Raw genomic sequence first — 23,470 nt, 5'->3', positions numbered from 1 at the left:
TATTTCTGAGAGCGACGAAACTGCCTCGATATTTTGCATTTAACTGCAAAAGCGAATGGTTTACATTTTATTTGAATAACAGTTTCGGAACTACTGCGCATGTGTCAGATGTTTTAAAGAAAGCCGTTAAAATATGGAACGCTAGTTGCCGGGATTTGAATGTGTTGACGTTTGTTCTGTTTGAATTTGCTTCTGGACTTCAAAAATATTGTTAGTATCAAAGTATTTTGTGTGAATAGAAAATGAAGAAAAAGGGCAAGAAACCGATCATGTAAGAACTTAATTTAGAAACCAGAATGTATTGATTCCTCATGTAGATAGCCCCTGTACCTGCTCTATAGTGGGCCATAGCTCTGGGCTAGGTATTTGTTCATTTGCCTTTTAGATTCAGTTTCAACATGGATAAATTCAGATATTTTCTTAGTTTTCAGTTGCCATTAACCCCTTGTAAATGCTCTTTTTATTTCACAAAGTCTAATAATTTATAATATATGTACCAAGCTATGGTCCAACATTTCAAACAATCAGTTTTAAATCATATACAAACTCAACACACAAGTTTGTTGAAATTAAGAGAGTGCCATTTCAAATATCACCTTCTCTTGACCATCTCAGTGTTCAACTCTTACAATCACCAAGCTCAACTCCTGAACACATTCATTAGAATGCAGATTAAGGGACTTAAATTATGGCTAAAAGATGATGAAACAATATTTGTTTTAAATATTTTAATATAAAACTGAATGTAAATGCAATTAAATGAATAGCAAATTGTGATTCTTTATAATTATGATTACATTTTTTATTTTCATGGGTGGTAGATAAGATTTGGCATTAAAGAAAATTATAAAACAACATATACTGTGTGGTTCAAATTGGTACTTACAAGAAAATTACATGCTATTGAAAAGTTGCTTTAATATTTATCTTTTCTTGAAACTAATAATATCCAGGTGTGACAATTAACCATCTTATGATACTCAAAAAAATCCAGAGTTCATCAGTCATTTTTAAATTTTATCAATTAATTTTTCAATTTTACCACTCGTCTTGCCACAATTGACACATCCACCATAACATTAAAATGTTGCTTTATATCCACTATATTTAGAATATACTATATCTGCACGTCCTGTATTTATTCCCAAACCAGTCTGCACTTATCTGAAACAGATTTGTCTTGTTGTGGTTGAATATCTTTCTTAGTAGAGAGTTCATTTTTTTTTTGAGAAATATAGAAGCACACCACAAGGAAGCATGGTCGTGAAAAAAATATCGCTCTGTAGGCGTTCGCATTGCTATACCTTCCTTACTTTATGTCTGTTTCTTGAAATAAACTGTAAATTTTCTTATTTTATAGAAAATCCAGAGTGATTATTGAAGGAAACGCAGAAAATAGTTTCATGAAAAACAAACTCCCTAAAATTATTCATGACTTGGAAAAGTTTACGGTGAGTAATCTTGCTTCTCGAGGCCCTGCAGGAGGATGATATAAGTAAGAGCAGCTCCCCAGAACTAAAAATCAATAGGTCCCAAATTCAGTTATTTATAATAATAGAATAATCACCTGTAGAAAAGTTTTATTGTTCAACATATACAATCCTCCTGCTTGTAGATGCAACGGTTGTTGGTGGCTTTGCAGCAAAAATAAGCTCTTCTGTATATTTCATTTAAGTATAACCATAAAAATCTTATTTGTAAGTCATTCATTTTACCTCGTTTTGAAGATTGAAATTGTGTGGACAGTAAATCATACTCGCAATTTTTGGGGTTTTTGCAGCCTGAAATACTAGATTTCCATAATAATATGTGACATAGAAAAATTTCATACTATAATCTCCAAATTGTTAGCAATTAGGAAGGTAATATAAACGTCGCCGATAATCAGAACAAGCCAGAAGAATTCTGTGATGAATGCCAGTAAATTGGACTTGCTGTCCACGAAGGCATAATGAACATTCTCAACTATGCGTATTAGGGTGAAGCCGAATATAGTCAGCAACTGGAAGCTATAAGCGGAACTCGCCATGTTGCTGAATTTCACCAGTTTAAAGTGCAACATTGCTATTGTGCGTAAAGTTTCCTCAGGGGCTTTAGCATTGAATCCGATCAATTCCTTTGGATGAATGTGAGCAAAATTACCTGCAAAGTTTATATTTTTCATTGAAGAACGCAGTGCTTTTACCCGATACCTTTAAATGCGACATTCGTGGCTGAAAAGTTCAGTATCAAAAATCTTTGACGGGATAAAATGAGCATAGCACATAGGGAAGTTAAGATATGGGTCATAATTTCGTAGTTAAGAAAATACTTCCAAGCGTAAGAGAAACAGATTGATGTAGTGTCGCCCCACATGCAACAGCCTCCAGTGAACGCTGTTATGAGGACTGTAATCACCAGCTGTTTGCCTACCAGGAAAATCAGTTGCGGCCTTGAATAAAACGATTTATCATTAATAATTGACGTCTTCCTCTATCTTCCTTAGGCACAATCCCCAACACAAGTAGGGACTTGGAGCGGTGGAATCCCACAGGGCTTCTGTCCTAGCCCAAAGTGAACGTGAACGTGATTCTGCGTTCACTTTAACTGAAAATATCTTACAATTCCACTTCTTCAACAGCTGCTACTTCTGTGTAAGGAGTTGTGCCTAAGCAGGATAGAGGAAGGGATGAACGGTCAGCCTCAAACATCTCGAACTAATTAATAATTTAAGCCCCATTAGCCTATATTTATATCTAAGTACTTGTAAGTGAGTTGCACCATATTCTCTTTAAAAATCCTGTCAATCTCTATAAATAAATTCATGGTGTCCTTCAGTGATTCTCTGCTAAAGTAGCATGCAACAATTACAGTCAAAGGAATCAGTTGCTGGCATATCTTCAAGACCACTCTCAGTCTCGGAGGATTATTTGCTGTAACAAAAATTCCCGTTGTTGTGCCCAATTGTGGCCTTTTTCCGTACCAATTTTAAGTTCCTCAAAGAGATTGTTCATGGAAGTTGCATGCAGACCCCATATGAAGAGCAAGGAGCACACATAGACCCATCTTAAAGGTTGTTTTTCGTATTGGCCGTTTTGCGTATTGAATCGTGTGGGAAACACGCAGAATACTTTGAAAATCTTGAAGTATTTTAGAGCGTTTGGAATGCTATTCATCGTGGGGAAGTTTTGGGGAGTAATGAGGTTTATGGTGATTGAATTATTGGGGCGCCCGAGGGCTAACGGTAATTGTAATTGGTACATAGATTACCTTATTCGGTTGATTGGTAATAAAGGTAAAGTTGATTGAAAATTTGTAGTGGATATTCTCTAGGTACTTCGTAAATTGGAGCGTTAGTAGCCGAAGCTTTAATGTAATGTGGCGTTGGCACGATTTTCAAATAAGTACTTTTTGGAATATTGGAAAGTTGGCAACGCTGCTTTAGTACCGACATACAGATTTATCCAAAATCGGTCCAGGAAACTTCACTAATATTTGATACAGAATTAAATTCTAGGCTCGAAAATGCTTTGAGACACGGGGTGTCTCATTTGAAATAAGCAAGTTATTGAGATTTGAAGTCACCCAACTTCGGATGCATGTTTCTGGGGTTGCGGAGGGCTTTTTTTTAAATCGAAATACGGCAAAACGTAGCTTCTTAGGCCCTCTTTGAACCCCAGAAACGGTAAATTTTACGTATACGATACTTTATGTAAATTGGTCTTAAAATTTAACGAGAAGTCCGAATACGGCAGGAAAATAGGTTGTTCCAGTTGGTAGCTGTCTCCGGCATGATTGCGGCCATTTTGAAAATATTTTACTTGGATTGAAAATGGTCGATTTTAGCCAGAAATTTCATTGGGCTACGATAGTGAGAAGTCACGAAGTCTCCAAGGAACGAATTGCGTGACTAACCGTGTATACATTCCCCATTCTACGCATGCGCAACTTTGCCTCGTCATTCTAAGAAAATTCGTCCGTGTGAAAAGTTTATTTCGTTTTAAATTGTTGTTCGCTGCTCGGGGCTTTAATTAATGTAATAATCGCCTTAAATGGCGCTCAAAACCACTCTTGTATGTACAGAGATGTCTCTGAACATAGTGCCGAAAATTCGACCACATGTTCTAGGCCCTAAAGTATGACGGAAACTTCATGAACATATATTGAAGGGCGCACCGTTTTCTACATACGAGGTGTGGAAGATTGGTTCCCGAGGATGATTTTTTATCAAGATTTTCGAAACATTTTGAGATAAATTAATGAAATTTTGCTATAGAGTTTTGTGTCCTTTCTGATCCTCTACAAAGAGATCGCCACATTTTTCCAGGGGCGGTTCATACAGGGGAGCAATTCTTAAAAAGTACCCAAAATTTTTTGTACTTAACGTTGTTAACGATTTTGTATAAAAAAGCTGCTGTTGTTGAAATTCGAAATCTCCAACAGTTTTCGGGACATTTGCGATTTAACAAATCGGTGGATGTCGGTTTTATCAACTAAACATCAGCTTTATCAGTCGTCTAATTGCCCTTTGCTTGCACACACAAAAACTCCAAAATAACCGAAAAAGGCATGTGCATATGAAGTTTTCGTCATATTTGGGGACCTATGTGACTGAATTTATGACACTATGTCCAAATTCATCGTGTATATTAAATTCTCGTGCTTAGAGGTGTTTTTAATGTGTAGAAATCTGAAGATTATTCAGATTCATCTTCATTTTTTGCTCTTGCACAAAATCCACAAAGCTAAATTCCTATAAAAAAATATGTTTTTGAGAAGGCGATTGCTCCACAAATTTCCTAGATATGAGAGTTCACAACTTGGGCGTTGTGGTCATGTGCATGTCGCACATGAATAAAATGATGGTAATGTGGTTCTCTTCAAATATCCCTAACCCATTCATTCCATGATTTTAGAAACGAGAACTTCGCGTCATCCTAAGTCCCTCTCTAAATGTCAGCACAACGAACATTTTCAAGAACTTTGAGCCTCTTCCAAAGGAGACACCGAGGAAAAATCTGAAAAACTTAGTGAGCAGTACTCCGTACTGCGGCCGATATATCAACACCCAATTTACTGCCAACTCCTCCCTACCTTCTCCCATCCACCTCGGGAGTTTCAATAGAATTCGGTGCAAGGGCGATAACAGGAAAGATACCAATTTGAGTTCCGAGTCCTCCTCGGTGGTGTACATTGGCACCGAAGTTAACAACAGTCTTAAAACACGCAAAAGTGTAAAAGAGGAGCCGAAACCGGAGGACCCAAAGAGTCGTAATTTGTTGGAAGTACAGGGGTCTGTGGAGACCAGTGTGCGAGAGCAATTTAAGAGGAATGAAGTTCATACGCAGAGTAAATCTCCAAATAATAAAGAGTCGTCAGTCGAAGCTTCATTTGGAGAGCACAAGAGTCAAGACCGAGCGAAAGAGCAAGACTTAGTAAATCAAAGTGCACAAACAAACGTCAGAGATGCGAGCTTTTCAAAGTCTTCCAATAACAAGAAGAAAGCTGAGGCATCGTTGAAATCGATAATAGGAACGACGAAGCACAAAGACTCACCGAAAGGCCATATTCAAAGTTCTAAAGTTGGTAAGTTGCGTGAGGAACAGTTTGATGCATCTGACCAAGATTCACTGAAGACCGTTGAAACTGCACGTTCTCAGCATTGTCAACCTAAGATTGATAAGAGAAATGTTTCTACAGCCAATAATAGCCGCGGCCGAGTTACGGGCATTGAATACAGGAGTGCAACGAGACTGGCTAAGGAGGATGCAAAGAATCAGTCTCATAAACAAGAAGGCGATAGTACGCCATCAAAAATTAATAAAAGCAGCTCACGACTTCTTAAATCTGGAAAGCCTAATGGCACCTCCAGAGCTGCAGGGGAACCTAAAGGTGTTTTCTGATATGTTTGTCGTTGTATTTGATTGCAATATTGTATTGTAGATTTTGGGCGTAGTGGCAAAACCAACCTTGAATCGAATAAAATGGTTGATAAACCAACTGAAGTCCAGTGCAGAACAGTTCAAGTAAACACTGAGGTACCATCACCTTTGAACCATGACATGAGCGATAGCAGTACACTCAGGCGTTCATCCAAACTGGCCGAAGGGGATGCAGGGAAACAGTCCGATAAGGAAGAAAGCAGTATTATGTCGTTAAAGAATGGTGAAAGCAGGTCGCGATACGTTACTTCCAGATGCAAAAGGCCTGATGATACCTTTAGAGCTGCAAAGGAACCTGACGGTATTTTCCGATATGTTCATTGTTTGTGTATGATTGCTAGCAGGTAAATTACAGATTTCAGGAGTATTCGTGAAATCAACCTTGAACCAAAGCAGATGGTTGATAAACTAATTGAAGGAAAGCCCAAGACTGTTCAAGCGAATACTCGGACATCGTCACCCTCGAAACGTTACATGAGTGGTAAGTTGAAATTGGGGGATGTAAATTGATATGCAGGTATCCAAAATCTCTACCCACCATTGGGATCTCGATAATCGTAACTCGCATTTTGATCTGGTTCGGGCAATCCAAAATAGCTACTATGTGAATAAATTCAATGTCCGCCGCTGTTTACAAATCTATTATCTTCATATAGCAGGAAAGAGAAGAAACCAGAGTGGTTTGTTCAAAGGCTCATTTAAGGATGTTTTGATGGAAATGGAAAGACAAGCTCGCTTAAAATTCACGGCGTCAGTGCCGGCTTGGACCCAAACCTCTGGTCTGACGCTCGGGGATAATGCAAATTCAGACAATGACGCGATGGGTCTGGAAGCTCACATCATTCACGAAATTACGACCAAAAAGTCTCAGAGGATGTGCAATATCAAGGAACAAAACTCGATTATGTCGGAAGCGGCTAAAGGTAAGTGAGTGTAGTGCTAGTCGAGCATGATTTAAGCGACGATTTATTGTAGCCAAGAGTAAAACAGCAATTGGGCCCGAGATTGACGAATCCAGGGCAGCCGAAAGCGTGTGTAAGAAGCCTTTATTGAATGGTGCAAAGCAACTTAACAGAGAACGTAATTCGGATCATTCTTTTATAAGTAAGACATAGAGTGATGTATAATTTCTAACTTATTTATTAACTGCAGTAGTTTTTTTTTGTGAAATGTTACAGCTGAAATTGACACAATAATAGTCACAGGGAATTTCATCTTTTTTCATTTAAATTAATCTATTGCGTAGGCTGCCCCCCTGTTGTTATCGATGTACTCTCGTTTTTTTGCATAAGTGAAGTTCTCATCATTCTTGGAAGAGTTGTCCTGATTGAATTTTTAATTCAGAGAAATTACACTTAATTGTGTTACCTCTATGTATTTTTTAAGATTTTAATTCTATTCCGAAGTCAGTTTTATCTTTTTTAAAAGATATTATGCTACGGGCTGTCTGCCTTGAGACTAGTGATGCGAGACCTACGTCAAACATAACTTGGAAATTCAATAAGTCGTCAGGCTTTGCTCAAAGGTGTTCAAAGTTGTCTTAGTGTTCAAAAGAACAGTGCACACAATTCGTGAAGATTATTTGCCGATTTAATCAATTTGAACGTCTTTGACGCGATTTGATACCATCAACTACGCATTTTAGTCTCTTCGTTAACAGGTCCCCGGTCGAATATGTATTTACACGTTTACATGCGGTTAATGGACTTTCAGATTCACAATTTTATTTCAGGTTCACTTAGGAAGGAGAGGGCCAAAGTCAACCAAGAACGGTTGAGGAGCTTTGAAAATTTGATCAATAGACTGGAAGCCAACGCCCTGGCTGCTCAAGAAAACGGTGTGTAAACTCTTTATAGTGATATTTCCCAGTTCTGATTTCTACTTTTTTAAGGAGAGAACAGCGACTCGGCCATTTCTTTTAACAGCAGCATATCGTCGAACCGGCGGTTTAAACTGCCGGAGAAGTTTCCTTTGAACGCAGACGAAAACTTGAGGTTCTCGCGCTGTAATAGTAGACATAACAAATCGGTGACGAGTAAAAAGGAGAACTTGAATTCCACGATCGAAAAATTGGCAAAGAAAAGCGCTGCACGCCAAAATGTCGCCAAAAAAAGCACTCAAACGAGTTGTTTAGGCGCTGAGTTACTTCAGGTTACTCCTGCTGACCGAAAACCAGGAGATGTGGCTCCGTTGTTCCGAAGGTCGACGATCAAACGGAGTTGTGAACGTCTCAAAAATCTTCGCGTTAAAAAAAAGTAAGTAAAGTCCCGGTACAGGACAAAGAATTTCCGACCGAAAGGGCATACTGTCGGCGTGTTTGAACAGAGAACTAAATCAATTCGAGACTGTCAGAAATGTGGACAAGGAGTCCCGATCGATATACAGATGATATTTCTTGAAATTGGTTTACTGTCTTGATGGAACAAATCTTGTAGGTGTTGTAGCGTTTTAACGCTGACAACTGTAAGCGCTTAACACTGACAAATAAACATATTCCTAAAATTGTTCAATAATGCCGTTATTAGCGCAGGGAATTGGCACTTGAAACGCTTTATTATTTCTAGATCATCCGTTTCGAACTGGAAAAATTCCACTGAGCAGTCCGTGTCATCGCCAATCCCCAACATCTATGACAGCATCCGCGAAGGCAACGTTGCCGATTGTTTAAACTTCAGCGCCCTCTCCGACGCCTGTTTCGCGGAGTATGTCCACAAGCCGTGGCGCTGCCCGGAAATCAGTTCGCACACCGACACTTTTCCGCGATTGAGCTTCATTCGACCTGAGGCGGCCATCGCTGCGGATGTTCTCCACAAGTTCGACAATGATTCCGACGACGACGAATCGAGCGATTTCGACGGTAACAGGTCGCCGACCAACAACAACGTGTCACTGGCGCCCTCCAACGTGTCGGCGTCGAAGGGAAAGCCGCATTGTAGACGCTACTCGAAATACAAAGCGAGAAATACGCAAAGCAGGAAGTCGGGAAGTTGCAAAAAGACTCCGCTTTCAGTTTGGAAGGTGCAGAACAAACTTGACGATGGGATTGAAACAGAAGTAAATGGGAAGAGGAACGTTTCGGCTGAGATTAAAAGGAACGCTAAAAACTGCAGTTTGATGCGACAGCAAGATGTTCCTGAAACTCAACGAGACGAGGCAGTCGACCAAATTTTAAGGCCGAGCACGCGAAATACGGCCGCAAATTCTGAAGGCGCCGAATCGTGGATTAGGGATGTGACTGTAGATGGCGTAAACAATACACTCGACGGTACTCGCACGTCGAAGTCTCCCATACGCACACGAGTGAACGCTGCAGCACCTACTCCCAAATACGGGAACGTCAAAAAACGAAGGGAGTCTAAAAAGAAAGGAAACAGAGATGCTACTCCGATTAGTCCCCAGCAAACGCCTCAGAAGACCAACGAAGAAAACGACAGGAGATCCTCAACTCGGCTAATTTCCGATGGCAAACATAATGTTTCCCTTCATTTGCCAGGGAAAAAATCAAAAATGGAAACACCTTCTTCGTCAATTGTTCGATCGCAAAGTTGTTCTGTTGCGGAAGATGATAATTTACAGTCGGCAACGTCCAAAAAGGGAAGACGGAAGAGGAACACTAAGAATTCGACAGTCGAAAACTCCTTTTTGAAGAAGAAAACGTACAACACCAATTATCCATTGGCCGACATTAGCGAGATTAACATCATACCGAGCAATGGTAAGTTCGGTAATCTGTTCTTTATCTTTTGGTTGTTGCCCTGTTCATTTATTACGCAGCTAAAATTGAGTGTACCCCATGGTAACTCGCAACTGTTGTCTGTCGAGGTTTAACGGATTTCTAAACCTCTTTTCAAGAGGTCCTAAAGTGTATGCTCTTGAGTCAGTAAGGCCCGGGTAATCCTTCGGCCTGTACGATCCTTCAGTGGGGCCCACTTGCATTTTGGAAACGTTGTTAACCAGCAGTAGTTCGTTTCGAGTACGGTCTTTTTCAATTCTGACAACATTTTCTTGCCACTGTGAAACTGATTGGTCTTGGACGTATGTCGAATGACAGTTTGCCCCCTATACAGGGTCTGCCACCTAAAACTCCCCAGGCCCTATTTTCTTTATTTTTTTAGACACCCCCTTAAGTGCTGTGTCAAATTGACGGTCTTTTTAAACTCTGTAAAAATAGGATAGAGGCTGCGTGAAAAATATTTGCCCTTGATGATGTTTCACAGATAAAGTGAATTTTGCAAGTACTATTTTACCTTACCCCGTAAAATAAATATTACTTATTAAATGTAAAAATAACAATAAAGGCGAATAAACAAAACAACAAATAATACCGCTATGAGATGAACTTTATTTCGTTTATTATTATTGAAAATATGAGCAAAAGCCAAACAGCACCTACCAAGTAACTTGGCCATTTGCACGTCCATGGTTATGGTTCTTTTCGTTTAACGTTTGATTTTTTTTAGGGTTTTATGGCGCATTTAGCGAAACACTGATTTTTTATTCGTCGCTGTGGTTCAGTTAGTAATTTTGAGAAAACTGTTGTGGTCGCGATTTTTGAAGAAGGCCAAAAGACGCTGCGATTAGCCTTATTAGTATTAACCTTACGGTTAGCAGAGCATGTTCTTAAGGGTTTCCTGATAGGCGCTTTCCCGAGCATAAAAACGTTAACGACGTTTTAAAAGATTTATGCTGAACGGTGAAACGAACGAAAACGACTCTGGAAAATTGACCTTAATTTGGCAAATCGAGAAGGAACAGAAATCGGCCCATAAGGGGTAGTAATTAGGATATTATTGCTGTTATTGCGGCTATAAATGAAAATCCGAATATCTCAAATACATCAATTAGTGGAGAAATAAATATTTCCTCGACATCTATCAGACGAATTATCCGGGATAATGGTTACTATGACTATAAAATGACTTCGTAATATTCTATGGAGTGATGAATGGACTTTTACGGAAGGCGGTAGCCTTAATACACACAATGTGCATTGTTGGAGTGACAGAAATCGTCACTAGACAAAGGAGTTATATTCTTAAACTAGGTTTAACGTGAATGTTTGGGCAGAGCCGGTTGGAGGCGGACTTATTGATCCTCACGTCTTGGAAGGCACTTTGAATGCCGAAACCGACTTAAACTTTCTAGAAAATGTGCAAACAAATTACTTAGAAGAAATTCCAGCGGAAGAAAGACGGAATGTTTAATATCGCAGAGAGGGTGCTCCGGCGCAAAATGCAAATCTGGTGCGAAATTATTCATCTGTCAGATTCGGAAATCAGTGGATTAGCAACTGTGGACCCGTAAAATGGCCAGCCAAGTCTCCAGACCTCAATCCGTTAGATTTTTTTTTTTTGGGGGGTTTCCTTAACAATTACGGGTGCGAAACGCGGCCCCGCGGCATTCGAGGCCCGATAGGTCGGAATTGCCAAGTTCTATTCTCAAAAATGTTCCATTGCGAGCTGCTAATGGTCAGCTGGTAAAGAGATTAAACTGTTGTGTTTCCCGCTACGCTCAAAACTTTGAACAGAATTTAAAATAAATAATGCATAAAGTGTTAGCGATGGAATTTCGAATGTTGAAATTTTTGTTAAATTGTTAACTAGCCACAAACGAGAATTCGTTGTTAAAATATGTTCGTTTGTATTGTAATTTTTACGTTTATTAGAATAATTAATTATTGAAATGTTGACGACGTGTGTGTGTTATATAGTTAATAGAGCAAAAATGTGGTATTCGCGGTAGTGACGTAAATCGGAGAAGACGAAAATCGGCATTGGCCCACAAAGCGATATTTATTATACGGGGTGAGATAAAAAAATATTTGCAAAAATTCACTCTATTTGTGAAATATCAAAGGCGAATGTTTTTTTGCATATCCACCACGTCATTTTAACCCGTTAACGCCTGGAGGCACATAAACAGGACGCGTTTATTATTATTATTTTGGGCCTTCCAGACAAAACATAAACTCTATCTGCAATTTAAATCAATAAACTCCAAGGACCATAACTTTTTTTATTAAAAGTTTTCAGTTTATTCTGGGAGTGAAGCCGTGAAGTGTGAAAAAGTAACATTTTTTTAGTGCGCGCTTCGCCTACGTTTTATAAATATAACAAATAGACCATCGCAAGTAAGTATTATTTTTATTGTAGTATTAATTAGTTATTTATACGTATTTGCAGTGTGTGTGTTGAAATAAATTGTGGTGTTAATAGTCGATCTGCAAATTACGTGCAAAGTCTAGTGCCACGTGAATATGACGTCGGGCTTTAAGGGCATACAAAGTCTACGAATTTCCCTCAAGTTTTTGTGAAAAATGTAATATTACTTGATGTAAAGCGTGTTTGCTCAAACTTAATAAAAAGAGAACTTTAATATATCTGTGAAATATTACTGAATGTAAGAAAGAATTAAAAATATATTGTTGGATATGAGTTTATCTTGTTATAATGCACGGAAACACGCCCCGAGTCCTGTTTTTGGGACAGCGATTTTACAACGGCTTAAGCCCAAATTTATGGAAAAAATAATTGAAACAAAGAACGAATTGGGCGTTAACGGGTTAAAAAGCTTAAAAAGACCTTTAATTTGACGTTTCGCTCAGGGCTGTATCTAAAAGAACAATCGAAATGCCATTGTGGCGAGTTTAGGCGGCGGACCCTGTATACTTAACTGAAGCGTCAATTTCAGGCATGGACAGGCCAAAGCGGGCCCGGAAAACGAAAACCTTTGCAATGCCGGAAGAACTAGAGAAAAACGGTTTCGGTAAGATCTCACTTCGACCTCTCTGCTAATGAAGAACTCTATGATCACATGTTGCTTTTGGTCTCAGTTTTTTCACACGAGAAACGTAGATCGCGCGCAAGATCGTCGACGCAGAAAACCAAAAAACGGGCCTCGAAAAAGTCTTCCATTCAGGAGGACCAAAGGGTGCCTCTGCAGGAGACCAACATGGAAGGAGCGCTGCCTCCCATCGAGGAAAACGACGTTAACGAGGACGCAGTTCCAGGTTAGCAGTTCGCGCAATTCTCCGACAAAAAGTGTTGTTTTTTAAGTGGAAATTTGCATTTCAGGGTCTATTGAAGCGAATGAAAACCGATTCAATGAAATGCCACCTCCGCGGACGGTACCACGAAAGAGGAAGACTCTGGCAGTGAAAAACGGCGAGGTCAGCATCGATTCGGGCTTTGAAACGTCGAATACAGGGAGAAAGACTGGTAAAACTTCACGCGGTTGTATGAAAAGGAAGATAGTTAGCAGTGATGTGGCCAGATCCAGTGATTCAGAAAGGGGTAAGCTAGACATAGGAAAAAATTAACATCCTGTGCTTTGATAACTGTGTTTCCACCCATTGCATAAAGTTATCATTTCTGCAATTGAAGGTCATATGATTACAAAATAGGGTATGTCAATATCTACTTTTATTTTTATCAAATTTAGTGTAAAAAATGTAGATTTCGATCACAGTAGCAAAATACAAACTAGTCACAGATTTGAACTTGTTGTTCAGTTATTTATGATAAATTTCACACTCTTGATGTGTAATATACGATTTCAATTGTAGATTTTAGAGTTTCGGGGCGGGAAAGCAACGCACTGTCGAGAATTAGCAGTCCGATTCACAACACACCTTAGTAAGTTACCACTTAACCGATTGAAGATCTTACAAATTGATTAAAATATTGCAGTTCGCCAGAACCAGATGAGAGTTCCGCAAGAACAGATGAGATACAGACCAAGAGGCTTCTTCGAACAGGTACTGGTGAGTTAGTTCTCTACCGGGATTGTAATTAGCTGAAAACCCCAATTTCTTCTATAGAAAAAAAATGCCCTGCGGACTCCCCTCTAGGCAAATACAAAAAGTTCGGCGATGCCTATATTTATAAGCTGTACAATACGCCGGACAAGAAATGTGAAGTGGGGTACTTGCGAATAGAATGCGGCGAAGAGACTGGGTGCTTCGTGTTTGGTGACTACTCCTCAGTGGTACGTACTTTTCAATATTCGCACTCGGATTGTTTAGAACGAAACTGAATTGTACAGGCGCTCTCGGTGAAGTTGGGCACTAGTTTCGTCAAAATAGAGGATAAATCGTTTGCCGCCAAAATTGACGACTGGTTTCATGTGCTCAAAGGTGAGTTAATAATCCTCATTTGAAATACAGCCTCTAATAGCTGTTTTAGGACAAAAGTACATCATACGCAACACCAGTCGCGATCAATACTTGAAGCTGATTTATATGAAATTACGATAAAGTTAGCACTATTGGTTAATTTGACGTACATACATTATCTTAAGCTGTAGATTTCATGTAGATATAACTTATTGGCTTATACTCCAAAATCTTCTCACCCAAAATTGTACCTTAACAATTTGAAGTAAGCTGAGAAAGGTAGGTACGCATTCTTATGGTCGACTTGTAAAGAGAATTATTGATGTATTAGAAATAGATTTTGTTGTGAAAGCTTTTTTTAAATAAAGAGTTTATAATTTGCACGTGTTTTACTTGCGACATTGCCACGTTTCCATTCTGGCGTCTAACGACGATGATGCGATGGAATAGAGCAACAAAAGCGAAATGTTTGTCGGCCAATCAGAAATCATCTTTAAGTCACATTACCGAACTCTGGATGGTCAGTTGCAATTTTTGTTTATAAAAATTTGTCACAGAATCAAGGAAGTTTTTGCTTTAAACTTAATGTTTACTGCCTTTAACATTGAAAGAAACAGTTTTATATCGCTAATAGACTCGATATTTTGGTTACGCATTAATTACATTTGTTCGATCCCATCTTAAGTTCATGGAAAGAGGCAAAAGGGGAACTGAAACGATTTTTAAAATGAAGCAGCCGCGTGTCTCACTTGAGGACAACTCGAGTAATCGATTTCGGTAATTTTAATAATTTCATTTAAAATATGGTTGGAATGAATTTGAAAGGTACCAAAATCGCTTCCTGGGAGTGCTCCGAAGCACCTCTCGGGCATGATTTGAGGGGGATCGCCGCTGGCGTTATCTAACATCAATTTGGAGAAGTTTCTAAATGTTTATTTTTAACGGCTGGAAAATTGGTGATTAACAAACACAATTTTTCATTCATGATTAAAGCGCGATAAAATTTCTCTATTAAATTCGTAGTAAGCGTGAGCCGTGGAATGTTCGCGTTTGTCGCTCTTGATTCTTTACATAGGCGCTTTCAAACTCGGCCAAAAGAGCCAGGCAGAGTACTTCCGAGAAAAAAAACTATACGCACTCCTCAGTTTTTTCACAGTGAAGCATATATTGTTGAAATTACCTGACAAAATTTCCTCTGGCAGCCACTTTTGCACATATTCGCCAAATCTTTCTCTCCCTCTATCCACATTCGGCATGCGCCCGAAGTCCGGAAAATCGCTCGGCGACCGGGAATTTTCATCAGTTCCCGTGGCGCGGGCGTGAGGACGGCGTTCGATGACGTCGTGACGCGCGAGGGCGCCCAAAACTACAACAAACATTCAATTATTTTTATCTGTTGCCATTTGTTCGTAAGAAAAACCCATCAATTTGCATTTCGACGGGTGTTTGCGCCACACAATGTAAACTGTGAGGATGCTTTGGGTCGGCTCGTCATGGTGAGTATGGAAATGCCCACAGTGTAACGTAAAGGCACAGGTGTTTTCGCAGTATATATTTAAGTGAGACCGTTTTTGCGGCGCAGCTAGGAGGCAAAAAGCTTCTTGAGTAATTTATTTCCTGGTCGGTTAAGTCGCGGGGAATATTTATTGCGGGTGGTGACCCCGTTCGATCAGAAATGTGGATTGGTTTTTTGAGTTATCCGTAGAGGTTCACCGGTTCATCTTCCGGGTTTCTGCTTATCTTCATCTGCGCAGTCTTAGGAAATTTCTCAATGCAAGTCGGAATCAAGACAACACTTTTTTTACTAAAAATATGCGCACTGAAGAGGTGTTTTGAGTGAAAAATTGGGGTTAATTTTATGTAGTTCGAAACTCGAAACTTCTAAAGCTTTCCATCTTACAAGGAGAAGCGGAACTTAAGTTTGTTAAACTTGGTTTTTGTCGTTGAAGCGTTGCTGCAGATCGTTGAAAAGATTTTTTAAAACGGTTTCTGAAAATGCTAGAATTCAAGATGGCGCCCACAAGATTTGACCCCGCAGGATTCAAAAACAAATGGCGGTGGAGTTATTTTTGACGTGCCACGGCACTCTACGTAAAAAAATCAGCTTTCCTCCTCGAAATCACTTCCGCTTTTCGTTCGGGGAACTGCGGGGCAAAGTTAAATTCAATGCTTTCACATCTTTCCATTTCCTTAGAAAAACAGAAGTCTAAGGGTATTGTTCAGACGTTGCCCATTAACGCTACCTGTAGAACCAACTCGAGCCAACGTGCATAAGCACCGAAATGTCGATTTTTGGTGTTGAAAAGTGAGAATTTGTCGCCCTCAAAACTAGACAGTACTGGTGAGAAAACCTCAAGTAAATTTTCGTTTTTGCTGTTGCCGGAGCTCGCAAAACGTCGGTTTAGAGGGGGATATTGAGGGAATTCGCGTTGAGCGGCACTTGTTTTTACAGAGCTTTAACTATCTACATGCTGAATTTTTAATTTGAACAATTAAACCGGGCCCGGGCCCCAGTCTTAAAAGCGAAATGTCTTTTCCTTGTCTTTGGAACGAAAACGAAGGAGCTCGACAAATTAATTTTATGAAATTGAAAAACGAACGCTGTAATTTGATTTTTCCATGCCGGAGAAGTGAGGAAGTTCGGAGTTCGACTGCGTATTGGTTTCTAATTCGTAACGTTAAAGGCAAGAAGTGTGGGTTTTCGAAATTGCTCCACTGTCTTGCGGAGACGAAAAATTAACTAATTTGTAACGTCTGCATTGAAAAGTGAGGAAGTTGGAGTTGCCAGTGAGAGAGGAATTCACGTGCCTACAACTCCTCTTTTTTTACCTGTTTTTTTTTTTTTTTTGGATAAAAGAGACACAAAAATTATAAACAAAAATAACTGATAGCAATTTTCTAAAAAACCTTTTCCCTTTTAATTTAAATGCGTCAAATGAAATAAGCAAAACGAATCCCGACAACGCCAGCCTTACGGCGTCGTAATGAAAAATCTAATAAAACGTCCCATAAAGGTACGAGGTGTTTCGTGCAAAAACCTGATGGAAAACACGACGTAAAGTACATCGAAATCACGTTTGCCCGTTAAAGAATATATCGTTGCTGGATGCCGACCGGCAATCGATATACACACATATGTACACACACATAAATATATATATATATATATAAATACATAGAGCTTTTCAATTGGAGGCTGAAGATTATCCGCGTCTCTGGATCACGACTTTTACGCAAACCCCTAATTACCATGCACCATTCAAATTCGTCGTTTGGGCATTTCCTCCTAATTTCCTCGAAATTACCTTTATTAATAAATCAAACTTTTCGTTTCGACGATGATTCCATCATGCACATATCGGCCGAAAATAAACAGTTTTAACAACCTATTAGAGCTCTAATTTTAGAATCCGATCTTTGCGGCCAAAATACTTCGGCACTAACTACGATTTCAAGTGTTTACTTGCAAATTTCTTCTTCCAGAGGGGCGCTCGATGAGCTGCGCAAATCCCGCTGACCAAAGGGAAACATGCGACGATGGATTAACGACGTAAAGGGCTTAATCGAGACATGGTGGTACGTATACGCTCGCGATTTTCATTACGAAGGTTCGTCAAAAGCCCCCCTCGACCGTCCGAATATTCGATTATCATCCTCCCCACCTTGGTCCCGTCTCATGAGCCGGCCATTACTTAAATTCAAATATTCCGGCCCCCAAAATTCCTGACGCGAACATTCCGAGGGAGATTTTTCTCCTCCTCGCAATATCTCTCCTCGGTTATTTACGGCCCTACATCGCGGTATAATGGAAACTAAGGAGATAATAATTTAGATCCGCGTTATGGGTCTGCTATCGCACAGTTGGCACTACATCCAGAGTTGTTACGCCACCCCCGAATAGCATTGACCTCGTATTGGTCGAACGCAGTCGGAATGCTCCAGACGAATTATTTCGAAGTTTGCACGTATGAAATGGCGGAAATTGGCTACGATTTTTGACAGTATGGCGAACGATCGCTTTTAATTTCGCCTTTATCTCGCCGTCGCTTCTCCGCGCTTCGTTCGATATCTCGGGAAGTAGAGTCGGTTGAGCCTTAAAACATTTCGGACGGTACCCAGTGGATGTCCAGGCGGCCGTTGCTAAGACGAACGAGCTCGGACAAAATTCGGAATTAGATGTAGCGAATTTTAAAGAATGAGGCCGCTTTGCGGTTTTCTTACAACAATGAAAACGGTTTAATCTATGGTTTTTTTCAATTTCGAGACACTCATTCAAATCGGTTCAAGTTCCGGAGGCGCAAATTTCCAGCAATCAAAGCAAAAGTTCGTCGTGGACGCGTGGGAGCCCTAAGAACGGGTGCATTAAAAACGGGGATCAAATTAATCGCCTCGGCGAGCTCCGTCATTCTGCACTGGGCAGGACGGGTCCGTCTCTTCTGGTCCTCGAAATAAGGATCAGCGTCCGTATTCTAAATTTTAAAGAGCACAGGAAACCGGAAAACCCACGCGTGACACTGGTTTTTGTGAACGTTAGAACCCCAGAGAAATGCAGAGTGCGCGCTTCGAGAGCGAAATGTAATTTCTAAGGCACTCAATCGGATCGAGTAAAAACAGTGGCGCGCGGGGCGAAGCTTTCACGAAAGGAGTCGCCCGCAAGGAAGTCGAACGAGTGCGGTAAATAATGAATTGTTGGGTCTTGTAATAGAGTGTTATTGTACATAATTAATGTGTACGGAGTGCTGGAAAGAGTCGCTACAATTATGCGTGTAATGAAGTTAGCTGAAGCGAACTTTCGAAATATCGACCGTCTACATCAATACATTTTCCATTATTTCTATCGTTCAATGTTCGCTTGAGCCCTTAGTAAAAAATGAATGTTATTTTCGTGTTTTCGCTCGGCGTTTGCGTTCAACTTTAGTGGAAATGAGTCGTTCGTGGAAAATTCAAGTTCCAAAACCGACAAAAACGGCAAACTTCGACGGGCGGATATATCGAAAATTGAAACGTTACGATTTGCGATATTTCCACGAGAAATCGCCCCCGCGGTACCGGCACCGAGAGTTCCATTGTGCGCCGTGCTGCCCCCCGAACCTACTCGAAACCACTAGGGGACATTACGTTATCCGTGAATATAATTTTGTTTATTCGATTTTATTCGCCCATTTTCTTTAGGATAATAACGATTTTACAGGACCCAGAGGGGAAATGAGGCACGCGGTAGGTCCCTGTCGGTCTTACAGGTTTCAACTTGAATTCTCGCAAAGAGCGTGAAAGCTCATTTAAGCGCTGCTTAGCTGCCGGGCGATAATTTTTCTACTCGGACATGAGCGGTGTGCGATTTTTCGATTTCATTATTCCTGCAGAGACCGAGCAACATGGCTCGACGGAAAGCGAGCCACGGCGAGCCGTGGGGCGGCTCGAAGTTAGGGCGAACACAGGCGCACGTTGCCCAACTGTTTATTGTCGGCCAAAGTGCACTTCCCAGATCGTGAAATCGATTTCTTGAAACTGGAAATGTTAGAAGAGAAGACCCGGACGAGGTCGGCCATTCACAACAAACCCCCGGAAAGACCGATTTCCCCAATTGCTCACGAGAAGAAGTCGCAGTGTCAGCGCAGCACTTCCAAGAGGCGAGTTTGCCCGTGGTACCGGAAGGCTTTGTGTCCGCCCAAACCGTAAGGAATAGACTCTCCAGTTCAATGCCCGAAAACCAATGGCGTGTATTCCACTGACTGTGGAGGTCCTATCAGAGCCCCGCAACGATGGAAGGAAAATGGCCGGATGGTCGTTCTAGGAACTCGGACTCGTTACTGCGAACCAGCAACCGCCAAGGAGACAGCTGACCATGAAAAAGGCGTCCGGAAGGACAGAAGAGGGAGGTGGAATCCCCTGTCGGCGGGGTGATTCGAGCCAAAGATCGGGGAGGCGACAGCGTCACCACTCCAGAGAGGCGCGCAAACAAAGCCCTAGAGCCATAGAAAGCGATAATGCCGCTTGACTCTGTTATCTGAGCCAAAACAAAAAAAGCGGGGAGAATCTATCACGGACTGGTAGTACGGATTCCAGTACGTCTTTCCGACGAGGTTTTTATCCCTGAGGTCCCTCCTCTCCTCAAAAAAAGGGGAGATCCTATTCTCTTCTATTCCTTGGCCATCGGTGTTACATTTGCAAGCGAAAAACGAAGCCGTGTCCATCCTCATAAACCCATTTTTGTATTGTACCCCAGACCAACACAACAACAACCTACGTACATTTGCCGAAAACTTCCTCAGCTCACGATGGAGTGGTTTAAAGCAGGTATTTTTGATGGTCCTCAGATCGGACAACTCGCGCAGGACACTGACTTCATAGATTCGATGATTGATGTTGAATCAAATGCCTGAAAGGGGTCTGGTTTGGCGAGGCCTAATTTTTTGGGTAGTAGATGATTACGTCAGACTAGTAGAAGATCTACTGCTACGACTCGAAAATATGGGGTGCAGAACGAGTACGATAATTCACTTTACTCGTAGTCATCTTGACAAGTTTCCTGACAACTTAAGCGATCTGACTGCAGAGCGGGGAGGGCGCATGCATCAAGATTTACGTGTCGTCGAGGAGCGCTGCCAGGGATTTTGGGATTCGTGTATGATGTCCGACCATTGCTGGACAGTGTGACGTCATTTTTCCAGCCCTACGAGTGACAGAAAGGCTTTAAAACGCGGCTCTTTAGAAGCGAACAAACTATATTGTTTTAATAAACAATTTTCTAACTAAAAAATTGTTATTTTTTTTCCTTAATTTTAATTATTTTTAGATCAAAAACGAGAAAAAAATTTTCACTTGAATTTTCGATTTGGGCATATCGTCCGCCAGTAACCGGCAACAGTTCGAATATCTCAGGCAACAGATACCGTGTAAACCAGTGTAATGAATTCATATTTATGGACGGCGATGTCCGTCCGCGCCGCGCTAACACCGCGAACAACTGGCTGGACAAAATGAATATTGAGAGAACGACACGGCCCGCCAATTCTCCAGATCGAAATCCAATTGGGCGTGCTTGGGACACTTTGGGAAGAGGTGTTGCGAGCAGAAATTTACCACCTCGGACTGTTCCAGATCTTCGGGGTGCCCCAATTGAAGAACGGAGTGGAATTCCCCAAGACGTCATCGATGGCTCGATCGAATCAACGCCATCGCCATGTCGGGCCTTTTCAGCGGCGAGAGGGTGTCGTACTCGTCATTAAAAAATCATTTTTGACCCAATTAACGAATCACGAGTTCAAATTACATTTGATGACCATCGCCTTTCAATAAAAAAAAAAAATGTTCAATTTAAAACGGGACTGTTTCGACTGTTCAAATCAAGTGTGAACAACGAGAAGTGCTTTATTTTATCAATAAAAAGCTTCAAACTACAAATATAATTTGTTTTAATACGTTTCGTGTGGCACAAAGAACCTTCGAAACAATATTTTGATTGATTGAATCGCGGACGCATTCGGATCAAAAAAGCATTTGGAGCGGGGTGGTGAGGTGGAGTGATGGCGCATGCCGAACTCACCTGACCGTGGTGATTCGATAGTGCATCTCCAGAAGATGTTGCATTGAGCAATACGCTGCGTGACACGGAAAAAAGAACACCCGGTGAAAATGGCTTGATTTCAATCATTTTCGGTATTTAAAAACGACCAGTTTTTGAATCATACTCTCGCATCCATTCTTGAGTTAACAGGAACTTTAGGTACTCCCTTAGCCGTAAAAACTGCAACAAACAAATCAACTTCCTGATCCGCCCTCGGTCATTGGCGTACAGTACTATCAGAAAATAAGTTCTTTGGAAGCCGGCTTACGTAAGGCCGTTCGTCATTTAGAGAAGTCGCCCCCTAGCTTGAACCGAAACTTAACCGCCGCGGCCGGTCACAAAGAGGGAAACGTTGAGGAGGATGTGGAAACCCTGCAGAATCTCAAGACCGCCGCCTTGAACTCTTGGCGGACAGCTTCATCTCGTCGAGGACACGGACGACTTATCTGCATACGAACCATTTATCGCCGAATAGGGAATTTTGGCCTCACTGCTTGCCGACCCCCGTCTTGCGCTCCCTCGTCACCTATAGGGTCGATCGCAGTCATTCAGAAATCGAGTGCTGCGGGGCCTGGAGAACGATACCGTAAGGTTCACCGATGGATCCAGATTTTGTCCGGGCATGCATGATGGTGAGGGAGACGGTGAGGAGGCCAAGAGCTGCCCCAGACTTTAGAGATAATAGTGCGGGATGCCATGGCTCATGGTAGCAAGCAAATTTGATTTTCTTCGGATGCAAAGGTACCGCTCAAGGGTACAGGACAGTCCGCAATCCGATTTGCCAACAAGACAGTCGACGACCTCGTGTGGCTCGGGTTATTATGGATTTCTTCCAATAAAATTGAATCAATTTGTCAGCTCGGCCACCCCGGTCTCCGGACTTGTTACCAGTCGACCATGTGTGAGATATTGTGGGTACAACGTTAAGGGCCCCCGAGACGCTCAACTATATTGCACAATAACGAGCATTGTACAATAAGGAATGTTGCACAATAAGGAATATTGCACAATAAGGAATATTGCACAATATCGAATATTGCGCAATATCGATTATTGCACAATAAGGAATATTGCACAATTATTGAATATTGCACAGTATTATTGTGCGTCTGAGGAGAATATTGTGTATATTGCTCAAGTATTGAACGATGATTGTGCCTGTGGGAAATTAATTGCACAAAATTGCATTATTTGCGCGGATTATTTATTGGTTTATTCAAAATCGTCATGTCGAAGCGAAGCGAAGACCGCTTGTTCATCGTCCAATTTTCGCAATTATATCGTGAATATCCAGAATTATGGAAGATTAAAAGCACAGAATGCAGTGAAAGAAACTTAAAAGATAATGCATATTAATTGTTAATTGAAAAACATAAGGAAGTTGACCCGGCAGCAGACAAAGAAACTGCGAATGAAAATGAATTGCAGGGTATAATTTTACAAAATTTCCATAATGTCAGCGATAGAATTTCCAACAATCCACGGAACGTATCACCGTCCATTCGGAAGACGTTTTAGTGATCTTTCGATTCACTTAACTTCGGCTCACACAGTGAATTCTCACGTGCACATTCGCCCCGTTTCAAGTACCATTCCTTAGACAAACGCCGCCGTTTTGGTTCTTTTAAGGAAGATAAATACAAATCAAGCGCCAAACGGGCTTTACATATATCCGACATTATTACTTCGATTACTTTCAAGTCTCAATATTTTCTCGTTTCAAATTCAGCCCGCCGAATGTGGATATTGCACAAAAACGTTGAGTCGTGTGCGCCGAACGGCATCGAGCAATATAATATTGCACAATATTATATTGTGCAATATAATTGAGTGTCTGGGGGGCCCTTTGCAAAATTTACGCCAACGCTC

General features: G+C 41.0%; 3 protein-coding genes across 17 annotated transcripts in view; 2 read left to right on the top strand and 1 right to left on the bottom strand.

Moving 5' to 3' along the window:
- Positions 1–137: 137 nt before the first annotated feature.
- LOC136340790 (serine-rich adhesin for platelets-like) lies at positions 138–14,413 on the top strand. 4 transcript variants are annotated; one of them, XM_066285151.1, is made up of 19 exons: positions 138–271; positions 1,361–1,451; positions 4,896–5,565; positions 5,680–5,871; positions 5,923–6,222; positions 6,277–6,402; positions 6,578–6,844; positions 6,897–7,025; positions 7,654–7,758; positions 7,813–8,176; positions 8,486–9,636; positions 12,612–12,686; positions 12,754–12,930; positions 12,995–13,213; positions 13,486–13,555; positions 13,610–13,683; positions 13,741–13,907; positions 13,965–14,055; positions 14,105–14,413. In XM_066285151.1, the coding sequence occupies exons 1-19, from the start codon at positions 243–245 to the stop codon at positions 14,173–14,175; spliced, it is 4,368 nt and encodes a 1,455-aa protein (XP_066141248.1). In that variant the 5' UTR covers positions 138–242; the 3' UTR covers positions 14,176–14,413. The 4 variants fall into 4 exon arrangements, 3 of the variants coding, with proteins under 3 accessions (XP_066141248.1, XP_066141242.1, XP_066141232.1); XM_066285145.1 differs by having other exon boundaries at positions 4,896–5,871; positions 13,610–13,677; XM_066285135.1 differs by having other exon boundaries at positions 4,896–5,871.
- On the bottom strand, positions 714–20,305 carry LOC136341008 (putative gustatory receptor 28b). The gene is made up of 8 exons (XM_066285572.1): positions 20,286–20,305; positions 15,215–15,400; positions 2,744–2,912; positions 2,193–2,431; positions 1,832–2,142; positions 1,716–1,781; positions 1,568–1,657; positions 714–1,515 (listed from the first exon to the last, which is right to left on the bottom strand). Exons 2-8 carry the CDS (start codon positions 15,288–15,290, stop codon positions 1,447–1,449), a joined length of 1,020 nt encoding a protein of 339 aa, XP_066141669.1. The 5' UTR covers positions 15,291–15,400; positions 20,286–20,305; the 3' UTR covers positions 714–1,446.
- Positions 15,489–23,470, top strand: part of LOC136340737 (multiple PDZ domain protein-like) — a 59,298-nt gene continuing 51,316 nt past the window's right edge. For all 12 annotated transcript variants that reach the window (XR_010732368.1, XR_010732367.1, XM_066285114.1 and 9 more), the window contains exons 1-2: positions 15,489–15,530; positions 17,518–17,610. Coding sequence is in view for 10 of the 12 variants with exons in the window: in XM_066285114.1 (XP_066141211.1) it covers positions 17,605–17,610 (6 nt within the window). In the remaining 2 variants the exon portion in view is untranslated. The remainder of the gene's footprint in view (positions 15,531–17,517; positions 17,611–23,470) is intronic.

Source organism: Euwallacea fornicatus, chromosome 1 (genome assembly GCF_040115645.1).
Source record: "Euwallacea fornicatus isolate EFF26 chromosome 1, ASM4011564v1, whole genome shotgun sequence".
Classification (NCBI taxonomy): Eukaryota; Metazoa; Arthropoda; class Insecta; order Coleoptera; family Curculionidae; genus Euwallacea; species Euwallacea fornicatus.
Note: the sequence above shows the minus strand (reverse complement) of the source record. Positions and strands in the feature narration are given on the sequence as shown.